The following is a 25022-nucleotide window of genomic DNA, read 5'->3' as shown; positions in this document are numbered from 1 at the left end:
CATACTTTGTGTAATCATACCTTGCCCTGTGTGATGAGGACTAGGAGATCAGCCATGTATAACCTTGACATACTTTGTGTAATCATACCTTGCCCTGTGTGATGAGGACTAGGAGATCAGCCATGTATAACCTTGACATACTTTGTGTAATCATACCTTGCCCTGTGTGATGAGGACTAGGAGATCAGCCATGTATAACCTTGACATACTTTGTGTAATCATACCTTGCCCTGTGTGATGAGGACTAGGAGATCAGCCATGTATAACCTTGACATACTTTGTGTAATCATACCTTGCCCTGTGTGATGAGGACTAGGAGATCAGCCTTGTATAACCTTGACATACTTGGTGTAATCATACCTTGCCCTGTGTGATGAGGACTAGGAGATCAGTCACGTATAACCTTGACATACTTTGTGTAATCATACCTTGCCCTGTGTGATGAGGACTAGGAGATCAGCCATGTATAACCTTGACATACTTTGTGTAATCATACCTTGCCCTGTGTGATGAGGACTAGGAGATCAGCCTTGTATAACCTTGACATACTTTGTGTAATCATACCTTGCCCTGTGTGATGAGGACTAGGAGATCAGCCATGTATAACCTTGACATACTTTGTGTAATCATACCTTGCCCTGTGTGATGAGGACTAGGAGATCAGCCATGTATAACCTTGACATACTTTGTGTAATCATACCTTGCCCTGTGTGATGAGGACTAGGAGATCAGCCTTGTATAACCTTGACATACTTTGTGTAATCATTCCTTGCCCTGTGTGATGAGGACTAGGAGATCAGCCTTGTATAACCTTGACATACTTTGTGTAATCATACCTTGCCCTGTGTGATGAGGACTAGGAGATCAGCCTTATATAACCTTGACATACTTTGTGTAATCATACCTTTCCCCTGTGTGATAAGGACTAGGAGATCAGCCTTATATAACCTTGACATACTTTGTGTAATTATACCTTGCCCTGTGTGATGAGGACTAGGAGATCAGCCATGTATAACCTTGACATACTTTGTGTAATCATACCTTGCCCTGTGTGATGAGGACTAGGAGATCAGTCACGTATAACCTTGACATACTTTGTGTAATCATACCTTGTCCTGTGTGATGAGGACTAGGAGATCAGCCTTTATAACCTTGACATACTTTGTGTAATCATACCTTGTCCTGTGTGATGAGGACTAGGAGAGATCAGCCTTGTATAACCTTGACATACTTGGTGTAATCATACCTTGCCCTGTGTGATGAGGACTAGGAGATCAGTCACGTATAACCTTGACATACTTTGTGTAATCATACCTTGCCCTGTGTGATGAGGACTAGGAGATCAGCCTTATATAACCTTGACATACTTTGTGTAATCATACCTTCCCCTGTGTGATGAGGACTAGGAGATCAGCCACGTATAACCTTGACATACTTTGTGTAATCATACCTTGCCCTGTGTGATGAGGACTAGGAGATCAGCCTTGTATAACCTTGACATACTTTGTGTAATCATACCTTGTCCTGTGTGATGAGGACTAGGAGATCAGCCATGTATAACCTTGACATACTTTGTGTAATCATACCTCCCCCTGTGTGATGAGGACTAGGAGATCAGCCATGTATAACCTTGACATACTTTGTGTAATCATTCCTTGCCCTGTGTGATGAGGACTAGGAGATCAGCCTTATATAACCTTGACATACTTTGTGTAATCATACCTTCCCCTGTGTGATGAGGACTAGGAGATCAGCCTTATATAACCTTGACATACTTTGTGTAATCATACCTTGTCCTGTGTAATGAGGACTAGGAGATCAGCCTTATATAACCTTGACATACTTTGTGTAATCATACCTTCCCCTGTGTGATAAGGACTAGGAGATCAGCCATGTATAACCTTGACATACTTTGTGTAATCATACCTTGCCCTGTGTGATGAGGACTAGGAGATCAGCCTTGTATAACCTTGACATACTTTGTGTAATCATACCTTGCCCTGTGTGATGAGGACTAGGAGATCAGCCATGTATAACCTTGATATACTTTGTTACTTTCCCTGTGTGATGAGGACTAGGAGATCAGCCATGTATAACCTTGATATACTTTGTGTAATCATACCTTGCCCTGTGTGATAAGGACTAGGAGATCACCCATGTATAACCTTGACATACTTTGTGTAATCATACCTTGCCCTGTGTGATGAGGACTAGGAGATCAGCCATGTATAACCTTGACATACTTTGTGTAATCATACCTTGCCCTGTGTGATGAGGACTAGGAGATCAGCCATGTATAACCTTGACATACTTTGTGTAATCATACCTTGCCCTGTGTGATGAGGACTAGGAGATCAGCCTTGTATAACCTTGACATACTTTGTGTAATCATACCTTTCCCTGTGTGATGAGGACTAGGAGATCAGCCTTGTATAACATACTTGACATACTTTGTGTAATCATACCTTGCCCTGTGTGATGAGGACTAGGAGATCAGCCTTGTATAACCTTGACATACTTTGTGTAATCATACCTTGTCCTGTGTGATGAGGACTAGGAGATCACCATGTATAACCTTGACATACTTTGTGTAATCATACCTTGCCCTGTGTGATGAGGACTAGGAGATCAGCCATGTATATAACCTTGACATACTTTGTGTAATCATACCTTGCCCTGTGTGATGAGGACTAGGAGATCAGCTCATGTATAGCCTTGACATACTTTGTGTAATCATACCTTGCCCTGTGTGATAAGGACTAGGAGATCAGCCATGTATAACCTTGACATACTTTGTGTAATCATACCTTGCCCTGTGTGATGAGGTCTAGGAGATCAGCCTTGTATAACCTTGACATACTTTGTGTAATCATACCTTGCCCTGTGTGATGAGGTCTAGGAGATCAGCCTTATATAACCTTGACATACTTTGTGTAATCATACCTTGCCCTGTGTGATGAGGACTAGGAGATCAGCCATGTATAACCTTGACATACTTTGTGTAATCATACCTTGCCCTGTGTGATGAGGTCTAGGAGATCAGCCTTGTATAACCTTGACATACTTTACGTAATCATACCTTGCCCAGTGTGATGAGGACTCGGAGCCTGAAGATGAAGAGATCTTTCTCCATCTTGATGGTGTAAGACTCCATCAGACTGAGAGCATCTTCCATACATCCCTCGCTGTCTTGGCTCAGAATCCGAAACAAAATACTCTGGAAATTTTAAACAAAATGTACTTTGAAAGATAAATACTTGTCTTTTTTGATAACTAGAAATTTCTGCTTTAACATAAATTCCCCTGCCTTTATATGAAATCATGGGAATGAAATCGGATGGACATGGATAAGATCATATGTCCCAGATTTCAAAGCAGGGACTTCAAAATGTAAATACTTTTCATAATATCTGATAATGACCAGATTACTTTAATTTAAAACCATTTATGGACCACCTGTTACTGAAGTAAAGCTGGAAGGTCTCATAAGCTTACAGTGAGATCTGCATTGCATCGTTCAGGTACAGTCATGTTCTTGAAGTTATATTTGAGCATCAGCTTCTTCACCTCCACAATGTGGCATTGCTGTTTAAGCTGAGCAACTCTGAAAGTAAGCAGCATACACTAGCTAATAAATATTGCAGAAGAAATTGAGCATGACACTTAATATTTCAAATGGTAGATGTTACTATAACAATCTTTAGTGCATAACTTGTTAGCAGAAAACTTTTTGATGTTGTAACTTGATATAGTATACAGAGATACATCTGAGAGATTATACTAGAACACAGAAACAACATGAGTAGAGGAGAAAGCTTACTTAGGAATGTTCAGCTCTAGTCCAGCTTTGACAAGCTGGTCAATTTCTCTACTCCAGGGAATGGGCGCCCACTTCATAGCCTCAGTTATAGCATCACATTTCTCCTATAGCACATAAAAGAAACAAGCTTACAGTTAGTGTTACAAGCAACACACATCCCCTGCCATCAATTACATTTTTCTAATCTATGGCCAGTGATAATTGCTTACCTGGGTAGTTATGCTATCATTGTATGAAGTTTGAACAAATTCTGTCTCAAGTTATCCCCCAGAAATGAAATTTTGTGAAACAAACTAGTTTTAGTAACAGTGACCTTTGTAGTTGACCTATTGAACCCAATTTAAATCCCAAGCTGTATTTTCTCCTATGCTACCATTGTGTGAAGTTTGATCAAAATCTGTTGATTTTTTTCCCAAGTTATCGTCTGGAAACGAAATCTGGATAGAGACAGACAGAAGGACGGACGGACAGACAGACAGGAACAAACACTATAGTCCCCTTCGGTTTCACCAAAATTGGACTGTGATAACTACTAGTTGGCATATACTGCAAACCAACTTATTTTCATGTACAATCACATTTCCCATTTTTCACAGGGACTTAGAAATTGCAAAGGTAAATTGGTCCAAAAACATATCAAACAAGGTGGAGTAGTTCCTCTAGATGGTCAAATCAAATCTCTGTGAAAAAGTTGTCTAGCGCAACAATGTGAGGATTAAGTCATTACAGATTTACAGTACCATATAACCAGACTAAACACTACCTCTAGTCCAGAAATTCGGTTGGTGACGGCAATCACTTTGGCTTCCCATGATGTCTCACTACGGTAAGTGGTTACTGCTCCAACTCTCTCCAGTAAATCCTAAAAAAACACAAGTTTTACAACATTAACAAATAAAAGCACTTCAAGTTATATTACAAGGAAGAAATCTAGAATTTGCTTCTAAATTTCCTTTCTAGTTCCCTTTCTAGTTCCAAAAGTTGTTTTGACAAACAAGTTTCCCGCATTGGTTTTCAAAATTGATATGACTTCCATATGGAAACAGTTTCTTTCATCATTCCTGTATGGAAAAAAACACTACAGACTAAGAATATAACACAAAGGCTACTTCACAGGGGTAAATCATGATCCATAGTAGGAAGTTTACTTACCTCATTCACCCCTGAAGACAAATAGACTCTTATAAATCACTAGACTAGACCTGTCCATTATCAAATTTCAGGGGTGATGAGTAAATTTCACATTATTGAAGGCACACTCACCTTGATATACTTAGAGAAAATGTTGTCTTCCTTCAGTCCATGCTCCCTCATGTAGGGTCGGATGTATGTGTCAAGTGTTTGGTCCATTAACTCTACTGCTACCACTTCATCTAACATCCGAAACGTTACACTTTCTGTGGTCTCCTGTAAAAAACAAGACAGGTTAAAAATCTGTCACACATTTAACAAAACGTCAAGTTGTGTCTTATAATTAGCTAAAGGATATGTAGAAAGATCAAGATTTAAGACTTTAGGCGCCATTTGACAAAGGTGCAAATTTAAATTGTATAATACCAGTATAAGAAAGGCGGAAAAGGAAATTTTACTGTGTTTACAGTAACGTTAAGTTTATTCAATGGAGCAGATTATTTTTCTAATAAAATATTCAATCTAATTCATTATGTGTAAGGAACAGATAGGAACAGGCTCTATTACACTGACCATGTCTCGTGTCTGACTACTAAATTATACAATACCTGTATAAACTGTCCATAGGTGAGTTTACACCTGTACTTGGTGTGAAGGTCATACAGGTGTTGAAGATTGGTAATGACGACATGTATCGGTTCTGTGATGGTTCCTGTGTCCAGTGTTGTCTGTTATACAAAGTCATAACCATGTAAATGTCACATTTCAAAAACTCAAAAAATGGAATCTCAATGTATTTACATTTTATGAGATTTCTCAAACTTTGTAATTCAAGCTCTGTAAATGATTGTTTCAAGGCAATATAGGGTCCATTTCAAACAAGTTCAGAAACAAATTTTTGCATGCTTAAGCTTAAACTTAGAAAAAAATAATTTAAGTTGAAGACAATTACATCACATCATAACAGTGGGACAGACTTACCCTAAAGACGGCGTCCGAGGCTGTACATAGAAAGTCGGAGTGACTGATTCTTGTGACTCGACACAGACTTTTATGAATGGACTTGAGAAACGTGATGGCATTCATTGGCCAGCCAACCTTGAAATAGAGAGGAGATTGTGGTCGGTCAATCGTTTTGTAACAAATGGGCATAACTCCCTAATGATTCCATTTTAGGATATATCATTAATATGTTGGTTAGATGAATCACATTTCATTTGTAACCATGTTACTAAGTTTGGAAAATGTTGGTGTTGCTACAATTATTGCACGGAAACAGCAGAATTTATTGTTATCTTTAAGTAATTGGACACATCCAAATCAATATCCCTATTTTGATTGAAGGGGATCTAACTTAGCTACAATGGCTGTGTAGAAATGATAAAATATTTCATTCTTTTATAATAAATCTTTCATTGTTTTCATACTAAATCTGGCTTTCTGATTGGCCAATTATTATTTTTTCATACCACTATGAAAATAATATCTGAGAATAGTGCAAGAACCTAACGTTATTGTGACGTCACAATAGAAATACTGACATTACGGTAAAATAATCCCTTGGAAAATCAATGAAATCTACGTCTAAACTTCAAAGGTAAATGAAGCAACGAAACTGTTTGGACATTATGTCAGAATAACGTTGCATAGGGAGTCCTGATCACTTGCTTATGTACATCTAGTTAACATTGAACATAAAGTTGTATTTCAATTGTTTTTCAATTTAAATTGTAAGTTTAATACCAGAAAATAAAGACAATAGTTTAAAATTAAGATTTCTTTATTCATTTTATGCATTTAACAATTGACACAATTTCAAATCACATGATTCATGTATATTATTATGTGACTGAGAAAAAAAAATCCCTCCCTCATCACATTTTTAGGTAGTAAAAAAAAAAAAAAATAGCCTCCCTCCCTCATCCTTTTTTGGAAAAATGTGCCTGAGAAACAAGAAATTAATTTTGTTTGGCCTAAACATATTTTATTTTATCAAGTAGTCTGGAAAATTAATAATAAGCATAGATGTCAATATTTTTTTAATTTCATCGGGTTATGAAATAAATTTTGTATGCAAACTGTTGTGAGAATTCACACAATTTGCAAACAAATTTTATTTTATACCTCAATGAAATTAAAAATTAGTAACAACAATGCTTAAATATTATAAAGACAAGTATAATCCAAGCAATATGACCATGGTGATTGACGAGGCTGTGTGTTTTACCTTTTCCTGTATCTCCATGTTCATCGCCTTCTGTATAATCCAGTCGACAAGGAGAGCCTTTGATGAAAATGAATTTAAATTTCATATCAGACAAAGGAATTAATGTTCTGTGAAAATCAAGTTAAAAAAAAGTTCTTCAGATCTAAAATAATTGTGAATTATTAACAAGACATTGCAGGCTAGAGCTAACTGGATTTTAAAAAGTAAGTGAAATCCTTGAAGAAAAGGTCAATCTTTTTGTGCAGCAATGCTCCTGGAGAGCCCTGTACAATATTGAAATAAGAACTTACGAGCGAATCCGGGTGTAACCTTGCTATAGATGGTATCAGTGTATCTCTCATCAGACCCAACACCTCCTTGGCCGTTATTTGTTCTGGTAACCATGACAACACTTTACTGATCAATGGTGCTGTCAGATTGTTTTGCCATTCAGCCTAGTGGAAAAGGAAGCATCAGTAACATCAAAGTCATATCTGACAATTCTGAAAAACTGTAGAACTTAATAATTTTCTTTACTTCAAGTGATTTTTTTTGTAGTAAACACATGTATAACTTTATTATCACATAACTGGCCTGCCCAGCCATGTCATAAATATCGTAAGACACATGTGTAACATTATTATCAACTTCATAATCTATATATGACATATTGCATGATTGTCTCAGTAGACGGGAAATGTAACATCTGAGTCGTATTTTTACTGTTTTACATAGAGACGAAATTTAAAGTTTTATATTTCTATTTATAAAAGTTATGTGATAAAAAGAATCTATCTAATAAACTTTATATATTTTACATCAATTGCGAAACAAGATATACAACTTATACAAATCACTTTTGGGAGTGGGAGGAAACCGGAGTGACCTGAGAAAACCGACGTGATCGGCAGGTTATCCCTGACCTTTTCACGTCTGTGCGAGGGATCAACCCTGGCCGGCTAGGTGAAAGGCGAGTGACTTAACAACTGCATCACCCGAGAATCTTACACTTATGACTATGCGATATGGATTTTATCAAAGGAGTCCAATAATTTTATATGCTACGAGTCTTTAACTTGTTTGATGAATTTAATATCACATAGCCACTCATTTAAGATCCTCTATTACTATTATCTTGAAATGAATTTCTGTGCAATCAATCTCTATGACCTAATTCAGGACGAAGTGTCTCAAAATTCTACCACTAGCCTTCACACACTGAAGCAACTGGCAGGTGCTGACCATAGGATGGTGGTTTTTCTCTAGGTACTCCTATTTTTTTCCAACTCCACACATTTTTATATGGTCATGGTTTTTATTAGATCACATAACAAAAATAAATCAGGGATATAAATATGACTATGTACCTCATGTCTGATCCAGATGATGAGGCCAGCTATCAGGTCTCTCTGATTAAACAGTGTAGTGGCTTGTTGTAGCAGGTCTGTCTTCAGGAAGTGTTCCCATTTCTCTCCACTGTAAAAAACAGACTCACACTATTTACTATGATATTTATTTCTTTTACACCACCCAATACCGGTCAGATCTTAATGATTTTCAGTCAGGGCTATTTCCTCCATTGCAGTTGATCAACAAGAAATATTGTCTGCCAAGCTGATGTCTTGATACACATTAGTAATTCAATTTATTGGAGGTTAATTTTTAAAATCTCCGTCTTGACAATTTTAAAACTTTTGAATATAAAGTCAAGAGTTATGTAATGGGAGGACTTCAGAAATAGCTAGTCCAAAGGACTAGTTCAGCTAAAGGCCGTAACATTAACTCATTCACCATCGAAGACACATTTAGACTCTTCTTGGTGAATGAGTTAAAATGTAGAACCCTGGTGATAATATTTTGAACAAACCTGTATGATGCTTCACCAAAGGCATTTCCAAATGTGACCAATCTGTTCTGAATGTCAAGCAACTGTAAAAAGACATTAACAGATATTACCACATTTTGTAGTAGGTTCAATGTCGCTTATGGATACTTCTAATTAATTATAAAACCAAGAGGGTCTGTATCGCTCACATGGTTTGTAGTAATGCTAAGTAATGTTCTGAATATAGGTTCATTGTTTCTTTTCTCAAGGAATTTTACCTCTAATATCCCTACTGGGCTCCACTCTTTCTGCTCCATCGGGTCAGAGCCAAAATTTATATAAATTCTGTTACTCTTCCCAACAGGATGTTTCTGGCCAATTTGGTTACAATCCATGCAGAACTCTATGACTAGTAGTAATTTATAGGATTTATCTCCATTTCCCCTATTGGGCCCTGCCCCTCCTGCCCCTCCTGCCCCCGGGAAGGCAGAGCCAGAATTTATACAAACTCTGTTCCCCTTCCCCTCAAGGATGTTTCTGGATAAATTTCGTCACAATTCAAGCAGAACTCTATGACTAGTTGCGATTTAAAGGAAATGTTGACGGACGGCCGATGGACGCCGCGCCATGACATAAGCTCACCGGCCCTTCTGCCTAGGTGAGCTAAAAATGTTGAAGAGCAGCTATGTGACGTGTCGCTACCCAAATTGGAACACTTTTTTAATATAATTGTAAAAATTTTCTTACTTGTGCTTGAATCCAGATTTTTTTCTTAATATTCCACAAATATATGCCTTTATTTTAAATTTCATGATTTGTTTACTTGTCAGCAGTGCATATATTTACTAATACAGAGCTTTGAAGCATGCTGGTCCAGCCCTGTGTTTCAGCAGGTTTGAATACACAGAATGGAACAGCCCTTAAATATTGCTTGATTCATAAATGTCTAGATATGATATAAAATGTACGAATTCATTTAAAGAAAGTTCAAACATTTTATAGTTTATTCAAGTCATCCAACAAGTCATAAGTCTTTCAAAAATATTCCATTCAGCAATTGTTATTCTTATTTTAAAACATATGGGTTTTTTAGGGTTGTCGCACAAAGTCGATTCCCAGAGTTTTTCAAAATTACATTTTTTCATTTTTGAATACTGATAATAAGTAAGTGAAAAGAAAATGACACATTAAAATTGTGACGGTTATTAGTCAGTACCTTAATTTTGTTTTAGGATAGTTATTGTTAGATTAGTTTGTGAACTGAAAATTCTATATCACATATTTTAAAAGTGTTCCATGTAGGCTAGTGTCACATTAGCATTTCAGATTCACTCCCTTATTATCAGTAACAAGAACAGCATACTCCATACATCAATACAAATATAATAAGTTTTACTAAGTTATATGAACTACTTTAATTAAGAATGTATGATGTCTGGAGACAGAAACCAAAAATTTCATATAGGGATAACAAGTTTTTCATATATCAAATATTCCCATTTTTTGTTTAATTCTAGAACCTGGTACATGACCCAAACATTCTGTTATTGTAAGATTTTTACATACAATACCTGGCTCATGAGATTCTGTTGATGCTTTTTGTCATTCTCATCAGTTATGGATTTGGAATACTTCTCCAACTGATAACATAAATATATATATATTAAACTTTTAACGTGACTTCATCACATCTAACATTACAATTTTCGGAGTATAATCCAGAAATATACCAGCTTAATTTCAATAAATTTCATCTTACATATCTTAACAATAAGGGGAATTGGACAATAAACGAAAAATGTGGAAGCTGTTTCTTCAAGAATGTGTCAAAGAGTCTCTTTTTAACCCATAGATCTTTGTCGGTTAAGTGGTTAGACAGACCTCGGAACATTGCCTTAAAGCATGTGCAATATGGTCCGATAAAACTCTTATTGCTAACATCAAAATTTTGAGATGCATTCCAAAGATTAGTGTCTGAAGAGAGAAATGAATTATTTCTACATGCCTTAATATATTTCAAAAATTTATTCCTTAGCAAAACCTTTATTTTTTTTAAGACATTGACTTGGCTATCAAGAATTTATTAATTATCCAGTGATTGGCTTCTCCTTTACAGTGTCAAGTCAAATGGTCAAATTATATCCATTGTAATGATAAAAGAGACAAAAGTAAGAAGGAGGCTTACCCTTTTCCTACAGTATGACAACAGTTTCCTTGTAGATTCTATCTCAGGTAAGGTAGATCTCATCCCTAATTCACACACATGGCAGTCGTCCTGGAAACAATTTTCAAGTAAATCACTTTAATAAACAATTTCATAACAACTTCATACAGCATGAACACTCCCACTAATTTAAAAAGCAAGCTGTCATTTAAGGTTTTCAATACTGTTTTGTGGAGATAAACTTTCACAATATCACAAAATTTGTGAAAGTAAAATGCAAGACAAAGAGAGTTGGTTGACTGTACTGACAACTAACCCTCCATCCTTTAATAGAACAGCCTGCCAATTCTAGATTCTAGGAAATAATTTACTGAGCCAATGACCATGTTTGTTATGTCCACAGATTTACAGCTTTTCTATATTTTTCAGATACTTCCATAAGATCAATGAAAATCTGTATCGTCTTTTTAAACTCTTACTTACATTAATAAGATCCAAACAGATCGAGTTTTTCTATCATCTCAGCAATCTTTTATTTTTTATAAATTCTTTTTTGTTTTTATTATGTTTACATTTATAAGATCCAAACAGATCCAGAGTTTTTCTATCATCTCAGCAATCTTTTATTTTTTATAAATTCTTTTTTGTTTTTATTATGTTTACATTTATAAGATCCATACAGATCCAGAGTTTTTTGATAAACTCTTTTTTGTTTTTATCATGTTTACATTTATTAAATCCATACAGATCCAAAGTTTTTCTATCATCTCCGCAATCTTTTCCTCTCCATACTTCATCACATTCCATGGCGACAACTGCTCCAGCAAGTGTTCTAACTTCTTCTTTTGCACAATCTGTCAACAAAAGGGGGTAAAACTAAAAAAGTCTGCTTTTTTAAGCATTGTCATCAATTTACAGACAAATTAAACTGTACTAATGTTGGAAGACCTGATAATTGAATTTTATTTATTCTATTCATAGATGTCCATTTATCCTCCTGTAAAAACTTATTGCCTTATTAAAAACAATGCAGTTCTTATATTCTATTCTATTTGGTAAGATATTTTGCTCCTTTATAAATAAACATTATCAATATTGCCAAGAACAGAACAGCCATTTCTTGTGATCATTAGTATGACAATTGTAATATCACAATTTACATGAGGTTATAATAAGAGACTGGAAATTTGATAAGTTACAAAGCAGGGTTGCAGTAAAAATATAAATATTATGGGATAAACATACCTCTGTGTTAAGACCAAAGAGTCTAGCAAATTGTTCTGCCTCCTCAAACTGGTTCTTTTGCAATATGCGATACAATCTGAAATAGATGGCAATAAGTTAGTGAATACTTATAACCTATAGGGCTGTCTTTCTGGCAGATAGTTTACATGCTACATCTGTATACATTTGTGGTCTTTTAATAAAATGCACTATGCCTTAGATATTCACTTTAGTAAAATATCAGTTGGAATAACAAACTAAAATGTTAAAAATTGAATGACTTACTCAACTTAAATTTCAAAATAAAAAAATATTGACAAAAAAGATGTGTATATGTCAAAAGCCTTGAGTATTGTTACCTTGTTTGAGGATTGGTCTCTGTCAGACATCGGAACCGTACAGTAGTCACATATTCTGGACAGCTAAAAACATCGAAAACACATTCAGTTTGGACAAATACAACAGAAAACAGTTGGGTTTTTCTTGCTGTATAAATACATTGGAATATATGACACAGGCTTTACCTGGCAGACATTTATCAGAAACTATCAAAAGCGGAATTGAAATGGTCATAACTTCAATTCACGCCTATTTTTACCAGATTATCTAATAAAAAGTCAGACCTTTGTTAATATTAACACAGGTTAATTTAAACAGCTCTGTAAATGTGCGACTTTTAATATAAAAGTACTAACCTTGACTCCCCACAGCATTCAGCAACATACAAGTTTTCCTACAACAGAAGGCATCAGATTCTTAATCCAACACTACTGGCTGGTCTTTTGTACTGTATCAAACATTCAAAAACACAAGAAATTGTATCTATAACAAATGATACCAATCCTGCGATTGTACAGTAAAACCTGCCATACCAACCATCTTTGTATAAAGACTACCGGCATATATAATTAGACCACTTTTCTATGGTCCTAAATGACCAATTTCAACACAATTTAACCGGAGTATAAAGACCACCTGGCTATAATGGACATTTTCCCTCTGACTTATGGATGGTCTTTATAGACAGGTTTGACTGTGTTGTAAAGATTATCTTAGTGAACTGGACTCATTCAAAATGCAGTTTTCTTTTTCAGTATGATATGAATCATAAAGAAACTATTTCTTTTTATCAACATTTTCAGCGAAAATTTTATACTGAATCTTGGACAGTAACTCAGTGACATATCAAAGATAAGTAAATGGTCTGGACTAACACAAGTGATAGTGGTGATAATATAAGCCGTGAGTACTGTTACAGTAGTGTGGTGTAGTTAGTTACCTGGATGGTGAGACACTTGGAGATAACAGATGGGGCGTTGAGTTGTAGGGTGTAGATATTTTGACAGTCCGGTAGATTCTGGATGATAAGCGTACTCTTCCAATCCTTAATCATGGTCAGGATCACAAGCTTCATTCCTTCAAAACTGTACATAAATATAGCATTTACAGTATTCTTAGTATCTAGTTTTATTAAATATTACTTTTTTGATATTAACTAATTTGTATAAAAAACAGGAACAGTCATTTTTATTTACATAACAGCTCATTTCAAATGCCATAATCAAACTAGAATTGCTGATATATTGGTATCATAATAAAATCTTTCAATACAGTATAACTTGTCAAAACTGGCCCTTGTCTTATCTAGATTCCTGTCTAGTCTGCCATGATTGTATGGCATTTTCCTTCTTAAATTATAGTATCTAGAACCTGCATAATCCAGAAACCGATGCAATGTATAGGTCCTGGGCCCAATTTCATCAATATTCCTTAAATTTCACCATAGAAAAGCATTACAGAAGTTAAGGAAAAATTCTTAAGTTAAGGAGCCTTCCTTAAATTCTGTTATGCTTTCCTATAGAGAATTGAAAGTTAAGGGATTCCTTAAGTTAAAGGAATGTTCATGAAACCGGGCCCTTGTGACATCAGTAATTGTAAGACACTGGTCCAGTAGGGTTACAAGTTTATAGGGTATATATACTAAAACCATTCCAACCTCTGATCCTTGACATCCTTAGTCTCGAGGAGCTGGAACTGTTCCACATCTAGATCTTTCCACTGCTTTAATAGTGTCAGTGTAGGTAGATTCCACAAACTCAGGGTATGCTGCAAAAACAAGGAGAGAAGTCAACTACTCTTTAAACAAGCCATATCAATTTAGGAGAATTAAATGCACCAAGGCTTATGGCTAATAAAACTAAACAAAATTTCTTGCAATGAAAGAGAACATTTTTTTCCCAGACATTAAAATTTTCTGGAGCTGAGTTTTTAATTAAATGCAAGCTATATATATCAAAACATCCATCTTAAATTTGAAATATGATGTAGATAACCTACATTACAGTCCAGTAGGAACAGATGGACTCCATCAGTTGTTACTTTTCCTTGTAAAATCCCAGAGCCTAGTTAATAGAAAAGAAACATCTTTAGAATATCTTTGACTCCTTCAGAAGTTTAACATTTAAGAAGACTATCACCTGATTGTAAGGTAGAATCCTTGAGTCACCATTTCTGAGGACTGCCTGTAATGCACACACACTTTCAACTAATAAAGAATAACTTGTTAGAATGACTCGTCTAATCCGGATCTGTGGATTCCGTGTATTAAAAAGTGTGTGATATTTTGCTTTGTGTAATTAAAACCTGTACAATCTGGAAACCTGACTATACTGGCCAAATCTGCTGGTCTTAATGACATCTGGTTTAGACAATTTAGACTGTAGTTAAGATGTTCACATCCTGCAATAGACCAGTGGATAGATACAACGATCAAATCAAAGAATTTATAACTTTGTAATGCAATGAAAACCAGTGACTATAAAACCCTATTGATCAAACTTCTAATAGTGTCAGTGTTACTATACCATTTAACATGCTGCTGCAAACTTCATCAGTCACTTGGAGACATCCATCCTCATACTCCCATACAGCTAGGATACGCTTTCCACAACCCTGGATCAGTCGGATAAGTTCAAATAACATATTTCCAGAGAAAGTCATGGAGAATTGATGTGTTGAACATATTTTAACACTTATAACATCAGAAAGAGCTACCTTACAAATAACATATAGAAAATAAAATCTTACTTCTACATTAAAACCTATATACAGCAATATTCAGCTAAATCAAAATCAATTTTGACCAATAAGAAGCCTCGATTGTGTTTCCATAGCAACTGCTATTGAATAAGATAGTGTGTGATAGAAGTTTTCAGGACAACATTTGCGGACGACAAACAGACATAGATAGAAATGTTGATTCAAGTATATCATCCAACTTTGTTGCAGTCATATCTTTTCCAATATAATTTGTTTAATTACCATGTGCTTTTGAAATAGAGTGGAACTCGGTTAATACGAACTCGAAGGGACTGATATAATACTTCGAGTAATCCGAGTGTTCGAATTAAGCCAGTTCTCATGTCTTATAGAATAGTTCCATGTCATAAAACGATGTGAACAAGAGAGATGTCAAAATCGCCGATTGTAGTTGCAAAATTATAACAAGAAAACCTAGATATATATTTTGAAATGCCATTCTACGGCAGATTTATGAAAAGTAATCAGCATTTTCGGCGAACTCGTCCAAAACATCTCATTTCGAGTTATAAGAACATTTTATGTATGATTTTTGTCATTCGAACCCCCAATTTTCTTTGTATTATCCGAGTTCTTTGAGTTTTCCGAATTAGAATTATCCGAGTTCTTTAAAGATAAAGAGTGAATTCGGCTGGGACAGTTAAAGTACTTCGTATTAAGCAGGGTTGTCGAATTATCCGAGTTCGAATCAACAAAGTTCCACTGTATTTAAGGCTTCATTAAAAAGGGCTTTGTATGAACAAAAGACCCAGAGGGTCTGTATCTGTTACCATAGTAATAATGGTGTCCCCTATCGTGATGACATCAGTAACACCTTCTGTATGTAGCTCTCCTGTCTGTGCAACGGTCATCTTTTCTTTCACTGATAAAGCTGTTCTACTTTTGTCCTCTGAAATTAAAATCAAGCACAGCTTTACGATCATAATCTCATAATTTTTACCCTCAAATATATACCTGCTATATAAGACCATACATACAGTCAAACCTTGATGTATCGAAGTTCAAGGGACCGTCAAAAAAACTTCGAAACATCGAGACTTCGAATTATTCATGGTTGAAATTAGACCAATTTTTTTTTAACATGATCAACTGTGGTAGTTGTGTACATGTCCTCTCCGTTCCGTAAACTTTATAATCATTGTATTGACCACAAACAAAACAAAATAAAAACGAAGTATGCAATTAATCACATGTATTGCTTAGGCCTAACCCATGTACATGCGTATGTTTGGTGACTATCTAGTCGATGGTTAATATTACGGAATGAATATAAAAACGAAAACACATTGTAAAAACGAAACTAAAAAGGAGGAACCGAAAGCGCTACAACACCTACAAAATATTTCGATTTAAAATGATCGATTTGCTCAAGTATTTATTAGGGCTGAAACGATTCATCGCGATACACATTGAATCGCGATATGTGTATGTCGATACGATTTTACGATACAGCCTTGCCGTTTCGGTTCGATACGATGCAGTATCTGCAGTGTTTAGACTCACACTTGAAGCAATAAATCTTAGCCATATCTAGATTATCAGACACTGGGATCAGACCTTAAAGTGGTGTAAACCCTCTCTGACCACCACACCACCTGTTTTGATTAGCAGTCTGTGCCTATTAAGCCTGGTAGAGAGTTGGTGTCACTATTCACGTGTCTGTTGATTACAGCTGAAGTCGACCTGCCGAGGATGACTTGGAAACAACCTACCGGCAATAAAATGTTATAACTACAGCTGGTAAGCATCACATCAAAAACGAAGACTTTTCACAATAGTAAATGATTTACTCACGTTTTCAGTGTTTAATAGGACTATACTGTCTGAAGATGGTCATAAAGTTTGCAATCGTAATGGCCGCCATATTGGCATCTGGTAATTGTAATAAAGGAGGCGGATAGGTATTACAAATCCGGATTTACATTAAATTTTATTAATTATATATAAATGATGACAATCACAATAAATTGTACAAGTATAAACAAATTATTTTTGTACAGAAGTTTTATAAATACAGACATTTTTTTTGTTCTTAAACTTAATTTTATTAGTACTTTTGGCCTCGTTGTTATGAGAATAAGTCCATAATATAATGATAATTATTTAAAATTTTGAACCATGTTCAATCAATTTAAATAAGTTCATTATTGTTTTAAAAATATGTCAACCTATACAAATATATCAACTATAGTTTTATCTTTTATTAGTTAGTTTAATTGGCTACAGGACTTACCTTTTTTCTTCTTCTTTTTTAAACTTTTTTTTTGTGTAATTTGAATTATTGATGTTTTGTTGTCATCAAACATAAAAATGTTCACCTTTTTAATTAGTCTCTTTTACACATGGCTTATTAAAGCATTAGCTGTATATTTTAAAATCCAGATATATAAAAAAAGAACTGTTGGAAATGCAAGATGACAGAAAACAAACGTATCGTATCGAAATAATCGTATCGAGAGGCATGTATCGTGATACGTATCGTATCTGAGTACTGGTGTATCGTTGCAGCCCTAGTATTTATGCCAAAGTTTTGCAATGTAACAGTTTTGAGTATGAGTTTCTTATAATGTGGCTCGCTATTTACTGTTTCTTAAATTCTACAAATCGCTACCAATGGCGGCGGCGAACATCAAAAACGACTAACTGTATCTTTGCCGTACTAATGATTTAATAACGCAGCTTTTAAAAACAAAGTACTGGGTATCGGCCTGATCAATGATATTAATTATCTTGATGATATCAAGCAAGCAACACAAGCTGTCATAATCCCTATTGTCCGGCGAAGTTGCCGTCGCGAGACAGACAGCATGCCGCGGGGTATCAGCGAACACCTGATCTGTACAGATAAATTTTTATTGAATAATCGAGTGTCAGTTACCTATGTTTCTATACCAAATGGTCCATGAAAAATGTTTGATACATCGAGAACTTCGATTCATACAAGGGTTAGTTGGTAATGTTATATAGTGAAGAAATTCAGGACCTGACAAAAAGTTCGATACAGCAAGAAATTTGATTCATCAGAGTTCGATTCATCGAGGTTTGACTGTACATAGTTATCACACGCCAAATCAAGACAATCAGATTTGATGTCTTACAAAAGACTTAAATGTGAAGAACTTAGTGGTGGAATGATCTTACTTTCAAAATCTTGTGTAATATTTTGTGCATATTAAGTCATTCAAACAGCTATCATACAAACTCATGATTGCTGTGCTTGTGACTGATTTAATTAATTTAGTTTTTTTTTTTTTTTTTTTGCTTTACTTGAAAGACATTTTTTTTCACAGTATGTAAAGACAAATACAAAAGAAACATCTCTTTCACTCTCAATCCCTCACTTATAATAGGTATTTAGTGTACAGTATTTGGTTTCAGTCAAAAGTAGACATTTTTTTTTTTTTTTAATATTACATTTTTGGAATGAAAATACTGAATTACATTTGTAGTGCATCTACAATGCATTTGTATATTTTTTTCTATGGGAAAAGTAGTATTTATATTCACATATTATTAATCTTTAGCCATATTTGATAATAAATCCCTAAGGTGTTCTGACATATTACCAATTTACCACTAGCCACTATCTGGGTTCTGTGTTTGAAACCTATGTGGGGCAGTTGCCAGGAACTGGCCGTATGTCAGTATAGTATAAGAGCTTTTTCATCAGAGTGGAGAGACAACATATTTTCATACTCAATCCATTACCTGATAGAAAAATGTCTGGTGTTAATTTTGACAGAACCATCAGCCGTCCACTGCTGTCGAGTATCAAAAGGTCATACTCAACTGTAAACAAACAATGCTGTTCTATAAACATAAGTAATGATTGACATAATGTAAAATGGTCATTTTGGATTGTATAGAAAGGCACTACTAAATTACTTCACTGAATATATGAGCAGAAAAGATCAATACCGGGGACTACTATAAACATAGAAATTTATGCTAATTACCTGAAAGTTGCTTGATTCTGAAAATTTCTCACACACAATATTTTGTACATGTATTTTGTTGTTAAAAGTCTGAAAGTGTATTCATTTTTGGAAATAACAACAGTGAAGAAAATGAGCACACGTGAAAATATCCCTGTTTACAGTATGTATATTGATATATTGTGATCTATACAGACATGTATTGCCAAATTAGTGGAGTAATTTTGTCAAATAAGATTTGCAAAAACAGTACTATACCATCAGTTCTGCTATAGAAAGCTATCCTGCTGAAAGTGCTTCCTCCAGGACCTTGTTGGCACATCCTCTATAAAATTAATGATTATCACCAATGAATAATTTCAAATAACAATAATTTTATCATCAGCTGATCTTAGCAGCCATTTTTGGTTCTCATACCCGAACAGAAACCATTTCTATCATACTTGTAGCCCCAAAAACCACTGAATACAAATTTTCATTGAAATTGAAGGATTTTTATTATTTTTCCATTTTTCTTATGAACAATTCAAACTCCTATTGCACATCTACCTGGTACATAGTGCAATTTCAAAGCAACTTGCGTATTGTTTCCCAATGAAATTCCGGACACAAATTTTAAGCTGACAGACAAAAGGACGCAGGGCTCTTGAACCTTCAATGCAGGACGTCCCTAGTAAATCTGACAAATTTACTGGCATCCTAAAAGTGAGATCTTGTAACTTACATTGGAAAAGACAATCTTCATGGCATCAGAGTTAATCACGTAGATTTTCCCTTGGATATCTCCAACAACAAGTAAACATCCATCTGGACTCCATTCCATCTCCTCCACAGGGGACTCTAAAATAAACATAACAATTCAAACAGGGGACTCCATAATTACATATAACAATTCAAACAGGGGACTCCATAATTACATATAACAATTCAAACAGGGGACTCCATTATTACATATAACAATTCAAACAGGGGACTCCATTATTACATATAACAATTCAAACAGGGGACTCCATTATTACATATAACAATTCAAACAGGGGACTCCATAATTACATATAACAATTCAAACAGGGGACTCCATTATTACATATAACAATTCAAACAGGGACTCCATTATTACATAACAATTCAAACAGGGGACTCCATTATTACATATAACAATTCAAACAGGGGACTCCATTATTACTTACATATAACAATTCAAACAGGGGACTCCATTATTACATATAACAATTCAAACAGGGGACTCCATTATTACATATAACAATTCAAACAGGGGACTCCATAATTACACATAACAATTCAAACAACCGAACACTAAGGTTTTCTTTATGTACTCTATCTACATCACTTGACTTTTTACCTAATTCCAATGTGCCAGAAAACTGACAGTCCTTGAATATGGAGACATGCATTTCCACAGCAATGCATGATATATCTCCAAGTATCGAAGTCACAACGTGTGGGGAGCTCTGAACTTCATCCTAAAATTAGATATGTTATCATAAATCACACATTCACACTACATGGTTATCTAATAATTTCTTTTAACAAAAGCATTTTTTATAAATGTAATACCCAGTACTGGTATATGCCTTTGGAGATCACTGTTTTCATATAACTTTAATATCTTAACCCAATCTTTTGCATTAATTAACATGTTTAAAAATAAGAGATATACTAGGGTTGAATATATACCGTTACTCGATATCTATATCGTATTGTTAATGGTTTTAAAAAATACCGTTACATACCCATTTTAAAAAGTACCATTATTATTATTGGTATTTGAAAAAGAAAAGAAATAATCTTTTTAAGGAAATTCACATGCAAAAAGTGACTTAATGGAGACAAGCTAGTGTGTGTAAGAACATGATCTTTAAAAGTCTTGCAATTCTGTGGAAACTAGATAGTTTGCACAAAAACATGTGTATTTTCTTTGTTATTACAATGGTAAAGCAAATGAAATCTAAGTGTTCTGTTGTATGTAAGACAACCACTGTATTTCTTCAAAAGTATCAGTATCAGTATCGTAAAAATATCAGTATCGTTTCATTAATACCAGTATGGTATCATAGTATTTCGTTCTTAAGTGTATCCAAACCTTTATACTACACATGCATTTTTTGTTCAGTATTATGTATTGAGGATTCTAATAAAATGAAAAACCCAGAAAATATAAGTCTCTTGATATCTATGATAGGAAAATCAAATCACTAAAAAAGTTCCAGGAAGATCTGGTTTAAATTTTCTTAATTTATGTCAAATTAAACATGAAATTAATTATTTTAATTTCAATGTGTGAAATATATCCACAGAGGGAATTATGTTTCCTTTTATAGTTTGCATCATCATTTCAGAATCAGATTCAATGCCTTTGTTGTAATAAAATTATAACTAACCTCGTTCCTAGGTGAAACAGTAGCAATTGTGTCAATTTGATAAAGGGCTATACCAGATTCCTTTCTTGGCCCAAAATTAACAGTCTCACCATCTTCAAAGTTCGCTTTCACAACATCCCAAACCATATTCTTTGGCTATACTTAAACAGTCTGAAATATAAAGTTAAAACATGATTTTAATGCTGTGAAATACTTATTAATATTACATCATATGGTACAATGTAATTTGTGCTTTGTAATACAAATGACATCTAGGTCTTCACACAAATTTCTATGTTTGTGTGATATGACTTGTACGAGTCATGACTGAAAATCATAACAAATTATAATATAACAAATTATTAATGGTTACTGAAACCAAGGATTATATTAAGTGTGAAGGATTTGTCATTCTGGGATTTGGACGAATATGTCACGAGCACTTTTGTGTTTGTGCACTGGCCGTGATGTTGGGCGACAACTAGTTTTTCCTTTGATATCTGAAATTTGCCAACGCAACCTTTGATGTACATAGCTTACGAGTGCAAGTTACCGTCTTACTTTCTGAAGCAGGCCATCATGTTATGAGATGTCATATTCTTTTAGTGAAAATTTACGACATTTCTTCTAAATCTTCCACCCCTTAAAAACAATGACATGGATTTCATTTTCAGGCGGTACCTGGTACTTTTTGCCAGTTACACCTTATAATTGGGGTACCGCCTGATTTAGGCTAAATTACCGTATTTTCCGGACAATAAACCGCACCTGTGTATAAGCCGCAGAGGCCTTTTTTCCGATTTTTTCAGGTTTTGTACACGCATAAGACGCACGACTGAACATGTATCTGGTACGTTATTATTTTTATCTTTATTATATATTCATCACATATTATATAGTTTAAAAACTTTTACAGTGATTTTTTCGATGTATAAAGACTAAACCGCCATTGTGTTGTGACTGAAAACACCACGCTTCAGTCGGCCGATTTTCCGTGAATAAACAATTTTACGAATGAACATGCATCTGATACGTAATTATTTTCATCTTTAATATATTTTTATTGCATATTTTATCTTTTAAACACTTTTACAGTGATTTTGTCGATGTATAACTTAACAAAACTGGCGAGTAAAACTAACGATTTTCACATGTGAATCACGACGTAATAATGCAAAAACATCGTCAGATTTTGGTTTTCGTCCACGGATAAGCCGCACTGTTGTATATGCCGCACCACCGATTTTCAGGGAAAAAAGTAGCGGCTTATACTCCGGAAAATACGGTACATTAGATAGATAGCATACAGATAGTATAGAAAAGTACGTACCCCCTAAAATTGCAATTGCACAGCCTCTCCTGAAAGATAATGAAACCCCTCCAATGGGTACACAACATAAAATTTATTATTTTAAAATATAAGAAAAAACCCAATCTTCAAAATTCAATCCTACACACTAACAGCTTCAGTTTGCGGCCGCCCTTTTTTTATACCTATGGTGAAGGGAATCATGGGTAATCACCATGGATATTTAGCTTTGAAGTAAGCATATTATATAATCGAGCAGTTCAAACGCTCTAATGATCTGACAAACGTAATCTTCATCTGGCAGAAGCTCAGCTCAGTGCTATCGCTCTTTATTTGCAAGTGTTCAAGTGATGTTTAGACCACCTTCCTTCAACTGACAAAAAACAGAAGATCCGTTGTTATGGAAATAAAATTTCTTCATTCTCTTTTAAATGGGTTTCCTTCTCAAATTAGGGTTTTTGGACAAGGATAAACAGGATTTAACATTGTACTGTATAATCAATGGGTTCTGAAACATCTGGCTGCGTCCTTTATCAGACCTTTAACAGTTTAAGGCGATGCCTTATGTCATATTATATTCATGTAATTGCCTGAAATGATTAAAATAATGTTGTTGATAAGAGTAATCATCAATGAAATAAGTAAATGGAACACTGAAATCGAAACAAATAGGCCTACTAAAATTCCTGATACCCCCTGTATATTTGGGTCCTTCAGCAGAAATTACACATGTCCACAACATACTATCTTGAGTAAATATCTATGCATTTCTATGAGGTTTCTTTTAAAATAATAATTGACGATTTGAAATGGGATCGACACTCATATTACAAAAATAGCTTTCTAAAATGGAACCTGAAATACTGCCCAACTATGAGCAAAAAATAGCATACATTTCACTGGTGTGTCCATTCTTGAGTATGGTGCAATAATTTGGGACCCTTATATCAAAAAAGACATTGACAAACTTGAAAGAATACAAAGACTAGCAGCCAGATTCATTTCCAACGACTACAAGACCAGGGAGAAAGGATGCTTTACAAGAATGCTAGAGGATCTGAAACTACTTTCACTTCAGATCAGACGTGAACAACAGAGACTGACCTTCCTATATAAAGAGGTGGAGGGGCTGCTACCATCAATATACCCCCAGGCCCCAGATGAGTACTTAACCAAACAACGACCCAAAAGAAACATCAAAGATAAGTATTACGAAAATCACATCACCACAAAAACTGTTAAAAAAATGTCACCAGAAATTCAAAACCCCTTACGGTAAGTTACCGTCACACAACTGTGAGCAATGCAGGAATTCCTTCTTTGTGCGTACAGTCATTGACTGATTAGAGGATAAAATAGTATGTGCCCCATTGGAGGCTTTTAAACATGTCCTGTAAGATCCTCTCTCTACCGTTGTGTTAAAACAGGAAACGGGTTCTACAACGTATCATATAGAGGGCAGGCCGAAAACCTGCGAATTTAGAATTACATGCGAAATGACAGAATGGCGCTGCTTACAGTAGCCTATAAATCTTTGCTCGGATCTATCGATACAGACATAGATATATTTCTGAACTTTAAATTACCTACTCTATATCATTTTAAAACAATTAGGTCTTAGTGAAAAATATTAATGCCATAGCCGATATTTTGATTTGTTTACAACTTGATACAAACCTTGCCAAACTTTTAAAATGCGCGGTACTATGTCACCCACCGGAAGTCCTGTTCGCCTGGCTTTAGTTTCGTACATTTTTTGTTAGATCTATTTCCTTTTCCTATGATTTCCTCATAAAGTATTCAATAAAAAAAATGTTAGCTCACTAGAAAAACATATTGTAATTATGGTTTAGAGAAGAAAGTGTAAATGTGTCATCAAATAAAGTGTCGATTTCGAGCTAAATCCGGGTTTCTAGAGTTTTCATTAG

At 34.8% G+C, this 25022-nt stretch overlaps 1 protein-coding gene across 2 annotated transcripts in view; it reads right to left on the bottom strand.

Annotated features, from left to right (window-relative positions):
* Positions 1-24887, bottom strand: part of LOC138318161 (kinetochore-associated protein 1-like) — a 51791-nt gene extending 26904 nt beyond the window's left edge. Inside the window, exons 1-28 of one of the 2 annotated variants that reach the window (XM_069260306.1) lie at positions 24772-24887; positions 21807-21956; positions 20768-20888; positions 20129-20244; positions 19663-19729; positions 19178-19258; positions 16240-16358; positions 15235-15322; positions 14708-14772; positions 14367-14476; positions 13650-13794; positions 13066-13103; positions 12730-12792; positions 12392-12467; positions 11875-12000; positions 11168-11257; positions 10554-10622; positions 9025-9086; positions 8525-8633; positions 7469-7612; positions 7179-7235; positions 5933-6049; positions 5560-5679; positions 5084-5227; positions 4584-4682; positions 3821-3924; positions 3496-3604; positions 3080-3217 (exon numbers count right to left, since the gene is read on the bottom strand). In XM_069260306.1, the coding sequence (XP_069116407.1) occupies positions 3080-3217; positions 3496-3604; positions 3821-3924; positions 4584-4682; positions 5084-5227; positions 5560-5679; positions 5933-6049; positions 7179-7235; positions 7469-7612; positions 8525-8633; positions 9025-9086; positions 10554-10622; positions 11168-11257; positions 11875-12000; positions 12392-12467; positions 12730-12792; positions 13066-13103; positions 13650-13794; positions 14367-14476; positions 14708-14772; positions 15235-15322; positions 16240-16358; positions 19178-19258; positions 19663-19729; positions 20129-20244; positions 20768-20888; positions 21807-21932 (2703 nt within the window). In that variant the 5' untranslated portion in view covers positions 21933-21956; positions 24772-24887. Of the gene's footprint in view, positions 1-3079; positions 3218-3495; positions 3605-3820; positions 3925-4583; positions 4683-5083; positions 5228-5559; positions 5680-5932; positions 6050-7178; positions 7236-7468; positions 7613-8524; positions 8634-9024; positions 9087-10553; positions 10623-11167; positions 11258-11874; positions 12001-12391; positions 12468-12729; positions 12793-13065; positions 13104-13649; positions 13795-14366; positions 14477-14707; positions 14773-15234; positions 15323-16239; positions 16359-19177; positions 19259-19662; positions 19730-20128; positions 20245-20767; positions 20889-21806; positions 21957-23115; positions 24607-24771 lie in introns of those variants that run through there. The other variant, XM_069260307.1, reaches the window with a different exon arrangement.
* Positions 24888-25022: the final 135 nt, after the last annotated feature.

This window comes from Argopecten irradians, chromosome 3 (assembly GCF_041381155.1).
Source record: "Argopecten irradians isolate NY chromosome 3, Ai_NY, whole genome shotgun sequence".
NCBI lineage: Eukaryota > Metazoa > Mollusca > Bivalvia > Pectinida > Pectinidae > Argopecten > Argopecten irradians.
Note: the sequence above shows the minus strand (reverse complement) of the source record. Positions and strands in the feature narration are given on the sequence as shown.